General features: G+C 40.5%; 1 protein-coding gene across 7 annotated transcripts in view; it reads left to right on the top strand.

Moving 5' to 3' along the window:
• Positions 1-12,316, top strand: part of DPY19L3 (dpy-19 like C-mannosyltransferase 3) — an 81,194-nt gene that overhangs the window by 59,695 nt on the left and 9,183 nt on the right. For all 7 annotated transcript variants that reach the window (XR_001897683.3, XM_031659704.1, XM_009194086.4 and 4 more), the window contains one exon: positions 3,913-3,995. Coding sequence is in view for 6 of the 7 variants with exons in the window: in XM_031659704.1 (XP_031515564.1) it covers positions 3,913-3,995 (83 nt within the window). In the remaining variant the exon portion in view is untranslated. The remainder of the gene's footprint in view (positions 1-3,912; positions 3,996-12,316) is intronic.

Raw genomic sequence — 12,316 nt, 5'->3', positions numbered from 1 at the left:
TCCTCATTCTTGTCATTCATTTATTTAGCAAAATAATTGCTTTGATTCAGTGTATTTTTTGTATTATTTGGCAAATAGAGTGGTTTGTGGAGGTTATAAATACCTCCTTAGCTTCTTACTGCAGGTGACATTGATTGGAAAACGGATCTTTTTCCCAAATAGTTTTAACAAGTAAAAACATGATAGCAAAAACTACTATAGCATTTAATAATTCTAATTAATTTTGGTTTAGACTATTAATATTCAGCTGATGCAAATTCTGAAAATAAGGTGTTTTCAGGCTATTTTGAAATGAAAGTAGAAAAATTATTTTCCCGTTACCTGATTTATATAGACTAAGAGATTTTTAAATGTATCTTACTTTAAGCTCCGTATTTTGTTAGATGCTTATCTTCATAAGAGAATTAGACACATAAATAAATAGTGTCTAAGGCTAGGCTTTTTTAAATCTGTTCTTCAGTATCAATAGGAAGTATTTGAATTTTTCATATTCTCATTTGACTAGTTTCTGAAACAGCATGAACTGCCCTTTAATTCAGATATTATCAGAGACAATGATCATTGGTCAGGTTGACTGTGGCTTTTTGTCACATCTTTGACACTGACAGTGTTGAATCATTCCCAGGGCAGATAGCACAGACTGTTTTACCCAATTGAGCTTCTGACCTCTCTTTTTAAAAAACTTAACATAGTAAGTTTAGATTTTTTTTCCTTTAAGTTTTACTTTGAGTTAGAATGACGGATTTCAGACTCTACCGTGTAGAGCTGTTCTCTGATTCGGGAGGGTGGCTAAAAGCAGGGCTGATGGGGCATCCCACAGAGAGGATCAGCTAGAGCAGCGCAGCTTTGGGGTTTATTTGCTTATATTTTCATGTAGGATTTTGTGAACCAAAGGTTTCAGGCTAAAGAAAATATTGCTAAATACTGTATTGTAAATATTTCAAAGAAATGTGTTCTGTCATGAGCCTATCAAAACATTTACCATTAGCAAAACTCTGTGCTAACTCCTGGATATTAAAAAACACACAAATAGATTTATGCCTCCCCGCCTCTGGGAATTTTATTGCTCTAATGTAAATAACTGAAACTCATTAAAAACATCTAGACACCAACAATTAAGGATTAAACAGTATATGTTACTGAGGAGTCCAGTCAGTTTACCTTTCTTTACACAATGATGCTGAGGATTAAAGCGCACTCCTCACAGAAAAGATAAAGCCCATGAATGTTTTTCTCACCACTGAAGCTGTACCAGACGATAACCATCTTTCACACTGCCCGTGTGCATGTAGGTTCAGTTCTTTTATGTCTCAGCTATCTATTGAAATTTTACGGAGTTTTTTTTTTTTGCTGTTTGAGGACTGAAGTTGTTTGTTTGTAATAAAATTGAAGAAGGACATTGTATAAGAAGTAAACTGTCGTAGGGAGTGCTGACTCTTGAAGCATGGTCCTCAGATAAACAGCATCAGCATCTCTTGGGATCCTGTAAACATGCATGTGTTTGGGTCCCACTCCAGACCTACCGAGTCAGAAGCGTGGGAGTCCAGTACAGAAATAGGCACTTAACCAGCCCCCCAAGTTTAAGAACCCCCTGCTGTAGCGTTTACAGGGTTTCTCAGCAGTGGCACGTTGACACTTGGGCCAGAGAATTCTTTGCCGCCTGGGGCGGGGGCGGTCCTGTGTGCTGTAGGCTGCTCTGCGGCACCTTCACTCTCTGCCCGCTCATTGAAGCACCTCTCCCCTGGCTGCAACAACCAGAAATGTCACCAGACATTGCCAAAAACCCTGGGACTAGGGCTGGGGGCACAATCTCTCCTCTCACTCCTCTTGAAAACTACTGCTATAGAAGAACCAGGACGGCTAAAGAAGCCATCATCTCCAGGAAATCCTTCCAGGTTTTCCCTGAATGAGGGAGTTAGTATCCTAAGGAATCCTCCAAAAGACTGTTGGCCTAGCCTCTTGATACAGGACTTCAGGAGAAATCCTAATGCATTCCACTTTCACTGTGTAAAATAGTTCAGATATTTCATCTCCACAAAACATATATAAAATCACAGAGAAAATAAAGATGTTATGGGTATGAGGGGTTACCCTGAAACTGAATCTGTTTTTCAACTATTCCAACTCTTACAGACTTACCTGTAAGTAACGTGAATTCATGTTTCAAAGCCTGATTTCAGTTTTACATTGCAATTGTAATTAGGGTTTCAAAATTTCTTGTTTATACTACCAATTTTACTGTATCTCTCTTTAGGATAAGCCTATTAAAAGGAAAAAAGCATGTACTAGCCTCCACTCTGAAGTCAAGACTTTAGTAAAATTAGTACATTGGTCTTGATTAACTTATTTGGATTGCTGAAATCCCTACTGTTGATTGGTAAAAATAGCAGTTAGTTAATTCAGGACTTTCATATGGTTAAAGGAGTTTGCCACAAAATTCTCACTAGCTTTTAACATTTTCAGAATTAGTAACTTTCAAACTAGAAAAATACCTAATATTCATTGAGTTCACAGATTTCAAATATGTTTATGCTGTAAGAATTAGAGCATTTCATTAAAAAGTTGATATTCTATTGGTTATCAAATTAATAAGGAAAAATAGATCATTGAAATATTACAAAGGTATCATTTAATCAGTAATTTTTACTACATCTCTTCCAAAAACTAGAACCAGAAGTCCTGACACCTGATATCCCATCACTAGCAATTTTCCTGATTCACCCACCCAGGAGACAAGATTTGAATGAGCAGTAAAAATGGCCAAAGATGAGATGACCAAAAAAAAAGTGATAGGTCTCAAACACAGCCAGAGATCAATCAGGTGCTGCTTTAATTCTACTAGTGGTTCTTAAATAAAAGTATTCTATTTTCTATGTCAGTGGAGCATACATACGTTGTCACTGGTGGTCTGTGCTAATATGTGAAATGAATTCTGCCTTTAACCTTAGGATGTATATAGATACGATCAAGTCTTTTTAGTCAACTGTCATTTGATAAAAACAATTAAGATTTAGTTAATTGTTGAATTAAATGGACTTAAGGTATTAGATAAGTGGATTATTCCGAGAGTAGTTTTTATATTTTATTTACAAAATCTTAAGTTGACCAGGAGGCACCAAGTGGTATAAATAGAACCAGATGTAGCAGATTGTCCTGGAGAGCCCTACATTTAAAGATTCTTCTCTCTCATTGTACCAGCAATTATATTAATATATGTCAAACCATTTGACCAGATTTCTAGTACAAAAATACAATCATACTATTATGAAATGAAAAAGGGGCTGGATTTGGAGCCAGGGTCCAGGTTGTAGCTCTGCCACTTGTGACTTGGTCAAGTCAGATACCTCTCTGAGCCGCAGTTTCCACACTTCTAAATGAAAAATAAATCCCAGTGGGTGATGCTGCCTGTTGCATCATCCATGTCATGGGTTATTGTGAGGATAAAACAATGCCATATTCTAAAACATTTTTGCAGCCATAAAACGGCTCTGTCTTCTACAGGATACATTCTACTTTTGGGGGTAAATTGCGTGGTATTAGTTAATTACATATTCCTAATGGACTCTGAGCTTTCTCATGGTTGGCATTTTTGTCATGTCAAGATAATGTTTTGTCAGGTATTAACATCACATACAATAGCATTTTTATTGGAGCAAGCTAAAAGGCTCATTTTTTAAAGTTGGCGATACCGCTCATCCTGATTAGCTTCAGATGAAGATAATTTCAGACACTTCCCAGACTCCAGTTCCCTTGCATTAGGAGGGTTGCTGCAGAGGTGAAATAGTTGTATATTCCAGTTGCCATGTTTGTTTAGTTCACACATTATATGCAGTTTATCTTTTTTTCATTTAATCTTAGTGATAGTTGTGGGTATAGGGGTGGATTTTGTTTTTGTTTTGTTTTTAATTTCAGTTCTGGCCAGGAATGATGGATGAACTCTCCGAGTTGAGAGAATTCTATGATCCAGATACAGTGGAGCTGATGAACTGGATTAAGTAAGAGGATTTTTTTTAACTTTTAAAATTGTAAGTGCCTTTTAAGAGTCACTATAGACCACATTTGGTTTTGGGGGGTTTTTGTTTGTTTCTGAATCTAATTATGAAGAAACATTCGTCCTTACTAAATTTTTCTTTAAAACTCCATAATTGAAAATAACGTCTTTCTTTTCAAGAAATATTCTCTCCAACTGTATTTCATGAAGAAAGGGAAAATACCCATTTAGAGAGGAAAACAATTTCAATAAAGACATTTCAAACCACTGACAGAAATGGCAATAAAAGTTTATGTATAGTATCTGTTGAAACTTAAAACTTTATGTCTCTGCCAATTTTATCTTTATTATTTTCATTTTAATACCATTCTGATTTTCTACTAATGGTGACACTTGAAAGTATTCTTTCTGGCCAGGCACAATGGCTCACGCCTGAAATCCCAGCACTTTGGGGGGCTGAGGTGGGCTTATCACCCGAGGTCAGTAGTTCAAGACTAGCCTGGCCAACATGATGAAACCCCTTCTGTCTCTACCAAAAATACAAAAATTAGCCAGGCAGGCGCCTATAGTCCTAGCTACTTAGGAGGCTGAGGCAGGAAAATCACTTGAACTCGGGAGGGGGAGGTTGTAGTGAGCTGAGATTGCGCTACCACACTTCATCCTGGGTGACAGAGCGAGACACTCTCTCAAAAAAAAAAAAGAAAGGAAAGGAAATATTCTTCCCTCATTAATTATTTTTAAATTATACTGTAAACTCCAGTTAAGTAGAGGCTCATGCCAGCTCAGTGCAGATTTTATGTTAACTCATCATATTGCCAAAGCTTAAGACCAGAGAAAGTTTTAGATACAAAACCTGGCACCTTCCGTCTTGAATATAATGCTTTAGTGTCCTGTTGGCTCTTATTTCTTCTGGCACTTTGTTGTTTTGCCTCAGCACTCAGCATCTGAATGAAATTTGTGTATTTCAAAGCTTTATTAACAAAACCTGGCCGGGCACGGTGGCTCAAGCCTGTAATCCCAGCACTTTGGGAGGCTGAGACGGGTGGATCACGAGGTCAGGAGATCGAGACCATCCTGGCTAACCCGGTGAAACCCCGTCTCTACTAAAAAATACAAAAAACTAGCCGGGCGAGGTGGCGGGCGCCTGTAGTCCCAGCTACTCGGGAGGCTGAGGCAGGAGAATGCTGTAAACCCGGGAGGCGGAGCTTGCAGTGAGCTGAGATCCGGCCACTGCACTCCAGCCTGGGCGACAGAGCGAGACTCCGCCTCAAAAAAAAAAAAATAAAAAATAAAAAATAAAAAAAAATAAAAAATAAAAAAAAACCTGCCTCCCACCAGCAAAAATAAACTTTTCTACCTGGAGCACCATTCCTATGCCCTGGAACACTGTATTTCCCTACTTTTAACCAGAAAGCCTTATTCACACGTAAATAGAGGCTGCGCATCACATGTGGTGCCTTCTGAAAACATTGGCTGGATTGTCTGCATCACTTGGGATGTTAGTGGCCATTTCAGCACCTGCCCATGGCTAACATCAGCCCTGAGTGTCTGCAGAGATGGTCAGTGCTTGATAGCTGAGGCCTTCTAGGGCAACGCGTGGATCTCAGAGAGATTTATGTCTAAAACATACCCATGGCTTTGGTCCTAATATCGGGCTGGGTGTGACTAGATTCAGTCAATATAATTTTTCACATATTTGTAGTGCTGAGAAGAGCAGTAAGCCGTGCTTTGTCTTTATTTATTTAATTTTAAATCGTGCCAGACAATTACAGAGTAAGTAATTCCTTCAGTATTTATTATGTACAGGAAAAGAGAGTTATTCATGTAAAGGAAAGCTAATTTTCCATTAACTATAGGCAGCTGGAAATTTATGACGTACATCTGAAGTTGAGGCTGATATTTTCTATTTTCAGGACTCTACTGTTGAAATTAATGCTGGAGGACCCCTGCTTTCTGGTAGCATCCTGAAGGTGGTGGGTCTTCCGGATCTCCTTAGATGAGCACCATAAACACCCCAGTCTTTCAGGAATTAATTATAAAGTCATTAAAAATGTATTCTAGCAGAGCCCCAGGTTATCTTTGGCAGTCTTAGACTAGATATATTTATTTGTAGTGCCTTTATTTTTCCCCACAGAAAATTAAAGTAACATTTCTGGCTGTGAAAAATTGTGGATGAGAGATGATTCCAGGTGTAAAGAAGAGAATACAAGTGTCCTATTTCCCTTGTTTGGGAGGTGATGTTCACTCTTCAGACCCTCCTTTTGCTAACAACTCCTCTCCCTGTAGTGCCTTTGTAGTAGACATACTCTTTTGGCTTCTTTTTTTTTCTCAGCAACTGAAGGATTTGCATTGTTCCAAAAAATTTGTTCTATTGTGATCTAGTCTTGGCTTTTTCCCCTAAAATTCTTCAAATCTAAATAATATTTTTGTAAAACCAGCTGCTTGGCATGTTTGCAAAGTAAGCGTGAGTGGTGATGAATGTATGCCAAAATAGGGTCTATGTAGACATCAAATATGTTTGTTTAAATCAACACTCAAATCCACACTGGCCTGTAAGGCGTGGATTCCAAACGCAAGTGACTGCATTAATATTCTTTTAACCTGCCCTGATTTCTTCTGTTTTTGAGACATAAAATATGACCTTCAAGTTTCACCTCACTGCTTTGATTAGTCACACGGTATCCGTGTTATTAGCAAGTATGAATTGTGCTGGAGAAAAGGCTGCGGCCTAAGGACTCTTTCAAATGCATGGGCTGCGTCAAGAGTCCCAAGATGCCTGGCAGAGAACCAGCACTGTCCCTGAGGGCTGCCTCTGTCCTCCCCTGCCTGTCTTCCTGTCTGCCCTTTTCCAGACAGTCAAAGCAGACACACTCAAATGTCTGTCTTCTGCCCATGCAATCATCACGGCATCTGTCGGACAGGGGCACAGCCTCCATTATGGGAGGGATGGCTGCCCGTGGGATGAATCACAACTGGAGAAATAGTGGCCTGCAGAAACCCTGGGGACACCTCAAGTGACCCTCCATTTTGGCACACAGCACCCCTTATGTGAAGTGTTGAAAAGAAGCTTATCCGTCCTCTTCATCACTCACATACCTGGAAGTGTCCCGCCGCGTGTCCTTGCTGCTGGGGAAAGCCATACCCCACACGAGGTGTCACTATTGTGCTCCTGGACACAGGGCTTCAGCTCGGAGATTCAGGCTTTCCAAGTATTCTCGGAGGGCTTCTCTGCTTTGAGGGTAAATTGAAAGATGTGGTTGCCTCAGTGGGAGTTGGTTCTTTCTTTTTCAGAGGCTGAAGAGATATCCTCAAGGGAAAACAAAGGGCATTACTCTAGGGGAACACTTAAAATGAGAAGGTTCATACCCAAGGAATTGGATTCCTGTGAAGAGTCTTAAAGCCTTAACTAATTTATAAAGTTATTCCACATCTGAAGTTGTGCACTTGTTAATAGAGTTCAGCAGATGTTCATTGAGCACCAGCTGTGTATGGGCACCGCGTGAAGTGTGTGGATGCAGGTGGCACTCCACTGCAGCTGCCTCTCACTGGAGTAACTGCTGGGCTTCGCCTCAGCACAGTTGCCCTCATTCTTCTCTCCCGGATTCTTACTCTACTCCATTTTAAGATCTTCAGTGGCTTAGCAAGTTCAGTGGGAAAGGTTTTTTTTAGACTTCTAATTTTAATAATAGAAAATGTTTTATGCTTTCCTATCTTTAGCTCCTAAAAGGAGTAGAGATTGAAGTTTCAGAATGAAACCAAGAGTGTTTAGGGATTAAGTTGCTCTTTATTACAAGGATGTTGTGACATTTGACATGTTGTTAAAGTCAGGGCCCCAGGCTGCAGTAGCCCCAGCGGCCTTCCCTAAGAGCTGGGAGGCATGTCCAGCCTTCCACACCCCAGCTTTTGTGCATTCACCTGTCTGCTGCTCTCCACACTACACCGATGCATTGCATGCCTTGTTTTCAAGCAGATTTAAATGCATATATTCATATTTACCCTTCTCTCCTGATAAGGTTTCCTGGATACAAAATTTAAAACTTGGAATTTTTTTTTTTTTCCTTCTGGTATCTCTTTCAGCAAAAGTCAGGCGGTAGTTTTAAAGGTTTTCTGTGTGATTGGAAAGCATGTTTACCTCAGCAAGGCCGAATGCAACCACAATCTGTGGTTTCCACCTTGTTTCTTTGTGTCCTTGAATGTTTCATTTTTCGTTCCTGAAAATTTTCTTCTGACATTTTGCAAATAAGATAGACAGATCTATAGATGTGCATATTTTGAGGGATGACATTTTAGCTACTTCGCTTTAGGAGATTTTCACTGGAAATAGTCTCTTTCCAGTAATGAAACCTACGTGTGCAGTATTTTCTCGATGGGTCTGAAAAAATGGACCAACTTTCTTTCACATTTAAGCAAAGCAGAAAGTGAGTGTATATTTTAAATATGATGTAGGCTAAGTTCAGACCTTAAATGCCTATAAGCCTCTTTTCTATTTAATGAATCATTTTATAGTATTTGCGTAATTCTATAAATTTTTGAAGTGTAGATAAAGCAAATGTTCACACATGGTATTATAATGCTCAGTTTCCCCATTAGTTCAACAGCAATTAACTTGTTGAAGCTTAGAGCCTCAAAAATAAATGAGATTATTTGTTCAAAATGCCATCAGGTCTTCCTGGAATGACATTTAAATTATATAATGTAAATCCATTTGACCTGTGAGTCCTTGTCATTATTTAGTGACATTTCTTACAGAACAAATTGTGTGCAGGTTGGGCAGCCTGCTATGGAGCTTGGCAGAGAGCTATAAAAACAAATTATCCTTTCATTTTATACATCATTTGTTCAAACATTTGTAAAAATTGCTTTGTTTTTCTATAATAGAGAAATGTCATTCAATGGTTAAAAGCACATTAGCTATTTTAGATACAGACCACAGACTGTATCAGGCAAGAGTGTGTGTGAAGGAAGAGCACCCAGCATTATGTCCATCACTGCGCGTGCTTTCAGCTAAGGACAACGAATCCCTTCTCCCTTTGCCTGCTAAATTTACCACAAAATAGAAAGGACAGTGAATATAAGTATCTTTTTAAGTTTAGAAATGTGTGATTGTTTCTCATTTTGTTCCACTTTGCTTGTAGCTTTTCCTTTGGCATTTGCCTTACGGGTAGAGTGAAGTATTGGAAGTAGCAGTGCTATTTCCCAGGTTTACCACGGAGCTGGCATATCAGACAAGGCCACATGGCACAGAGGAAAGAAGCATCATCCCTACTGTCCTCAGAAGTCAGTCATTTTCAAATAAGTGTTATTTTTTGTTTTATTTTATTCTATTTTGTTTTTTAGACTGAATCTCTGTCACCCAGGCTGTAGTGCAGTGGCGTGATCTCGGCTCACTGCAACCTTCACCTTGCAGGTTCAAGCAATTCTCCTGCCTCAGCCTCCCATGCAGCTGGGACTACAGGCAGGCGCCACCACACTTGGCTAATTTGTGTATTTTTGGTAGAGATGGGGTTTCACCATGTTGGCTAGGCTGGTCTCGAACTCCTGACCTCAAGCAGTCTACCCATCTCAGCCTCCCAAAGTGTTAGGATTACAGGCGTGAGCTGCTACACCCAACCAGAAGTATTATTTTTAATTCATCTTATAGGCATGAGGATATGAGTATTTTACTGCTTTAAAATAAAGCCACGTCCTCAGTGAAAGAGTATGTTAACAATCCAGAGGATTGTGGCACTAACACATTAAACAGAGATACTTCTTTTAAACTTTCTGACTTTTGCTAATAAGGCCAGACATTAAGAAAGTCACAACTTAATGAGCTTTATTCCACTTTTTATCTCATTCCCCTGAGCAGCCATGTGTCACTCGCTCTGCTGGTGATGGCCCTGCTGTTGCCTTGGGGCTGCACCTGCCAGGGGCCGGGGGTGGGAGCCACTCAAGAGCTCTTAGAGCCTGCCCAGGAGAGAGCATCTTCAGTGACTGCTGTTTCATTTCCAGCTTAGCTGAAGGCCTGCAGTGAGCATTAGTAAATATGTGATAGACTAGGCTCACTACAGCACTGGGTTATTTTGAAGTGTCTGTCTGTAATGGGACCTGTTAAGTAAGCTTTTTTCTTTTTATGAGATGGAGTTTCGCTCTGTTGCCCAGGCTGGAGTGCAGTGGCACGATCTTGGTTCACTGCAACTTCTGCCTCCCAGGTTCAAGTGATTCTCCCTCCTCAGGCTCCTGAGTAGCTGGCATTACAGGTGCCCACCACCACGCCTGGCTAAGTTTTGTATTTTTAGTAGAGACAGATTTCACCACATTGGCCAGGCTGGTCTCAGACTACTGACCTCAAGTGATCTCCCCATCTTGGCCTCCCAAAGTGCTGGGATTACAGATATGAGCCACCACACCTGGCCTAAGTAAGCTTCTTGAAGGCAGGTTGTCATACCGTGTTTGCCAGCCCAGCACGTAGTAGACCCTCGGCAATATTGTTTGAATAAAGAAAGAACTTTATAACTCCCTAGAGGGCAGTTTAGGACTTTGGGCATTTAAGCCTTTGTGAACTCTAATTCATCCAAGGCCTATGATTATAGTCCAGGAGGCAGGCTGAAACCTTGTTCGTTAGCTGTGGCTGGATAACAAGGCCTGTCATCTTATCTCTGCTGTGATTATAAAATGCATGCTACACATAGCTTTGTGCATCTTCTTGGTGCTGAAGCTACACAGAGATTCCTATTATACATTCAAAACGGTGATGGTGAGACAGTCTTGTGATTGGAATGGATGTTGTAAGCTCAGCTGCCGGGTTTGTCTTTTGTGTAGAAGGCCAGCTTGGCACTGTTCAGGCAGTAAGACTACAAACCAGGATCACTCACCCCTGATAGCTCTCGCCTCCACCTCCTGCTCTGCCAGGCGTGGAAACCAGACTCATGTTCTTTCTGCATCTTAAATCTGTCTAGTTCAGAGGACCAAAGACAGCCACTTTTTGGCATGGATGTGTCAAGTTATCGTATCATTGATTGCTGTGGAATGGCTCGTGCCAGTTGAGAGTATTCAAAGGAAAGAAGCCTGGCTTGGAAAAATGGTGGCACTTTTAAAAATTAGTATTTGTGCGTACTTGTTTCCTTTAGCATTACACTCTAGGTGAGGGTAGCACAGTACACAAGGCCCAGAGTAAGTGTTTAGTAAGTGTCAGTTGAATTAAACTGAATTTCAGTAAAACCTTTCACTAAGGAATTCTGGGCACCTTCATTGCATTTTCACTGAAACCCTCTTATTCCTCTGACCACGTGGGACAAAATGTGAGACAGTCCCTGTAATTTGTTGGTACGGAGGACAGAGCTAACATCTATTTGTTCTTGTGTTCCTGGGTCTGTCAGAATGACAAGCTCTCAAGTGCAGCCAAGCTCACATGAAACTTTTTTCCTGCTGGAATCCGCATTCTAGACTCTGGCATGGGAGAGGGGATGCATATTATGTGTCATTATGTATGCTCATTGTCATTCCAGCCACTTTTTTTCCTCACTTAAGAACGCTTATTGGAATGCGAGTGAATGAGAGTGTCATTGTTAGAAAGAAAATCTTGAATTTTTCAAAAGTAAACTATTTGTAAATGTCACAACTTGAATTGTAGGATGTCTTGCTTGTAGACATCCAAGGCCTCTGTTGGATGGCGTTCACGCTGGAGTCTTAGCACTGAGTTGGAATAAATAAAACATCCTGGTGGGATGTATGAATGTGATGAGGCTTCTCTTAGAAACCGCAGCACCAGAGCTAGTTGCGTGCCCTGCTCCAAAACCATGGAGAACAGCCTGCCGTGGCTTTTTCTGCAAAGGATGTTGAATTTTAATGATTTTAAATAAACTCCTCACAACCATCTTCCTCATTTTAGTTCAGTCCAGCAGGCACAGACTCCTCTCAACACAAGAAGGATAAACGCATCCCGCAGTGTCCTCAGTGGGCCTCTGTGGGAAATTCTGCACTCAGGAGAATCCCTGGAAGAGAGCTCTTAGGGCCTCCTGAGAAATTAACTCCTTGACCGCTTGCAAGCGACCCTCAGATTTCAGGGAAAAAAAAAAAAAAAAAAAGGAAAGGAATTAAATCAGCTACTATGATTCCTTTTTTCCAGGGAGGAAAAAGGAAAAATGCTTTCCCGGTATTCTGGGAGTCTTTTCTTGGTCCTTAGTCCCTGCCCCTCACACCCATGGGAGGCGGAGAATCGTAGTGTGGTGGGAGCTAGAAAGCGAGTTTGTGCCATAATACTAGGGTGCCCTGTGTTCCTTAAACTGCATATAGTTTCTCATAATCAGGACTAAAGAAAAGTTATGTGTAAAATATTTGCGTTTT

Source organism: Papio anubis, chromosome 20 (assembly GCF_008728515.1).
Source record: "Papio anubis isolate 15944 chromosome 20, Panubis1.0, whole genome shotgun sequence".
NCBI classification, from domain to species: Eukaryota; Metazoa; Chordata; class Mammalia; order Primates; family Cercopithecidae; genus Papio; species Papio anubis.
This window is presented reverse-complemented; position numbering and strand designations above follow the sequence as displayed.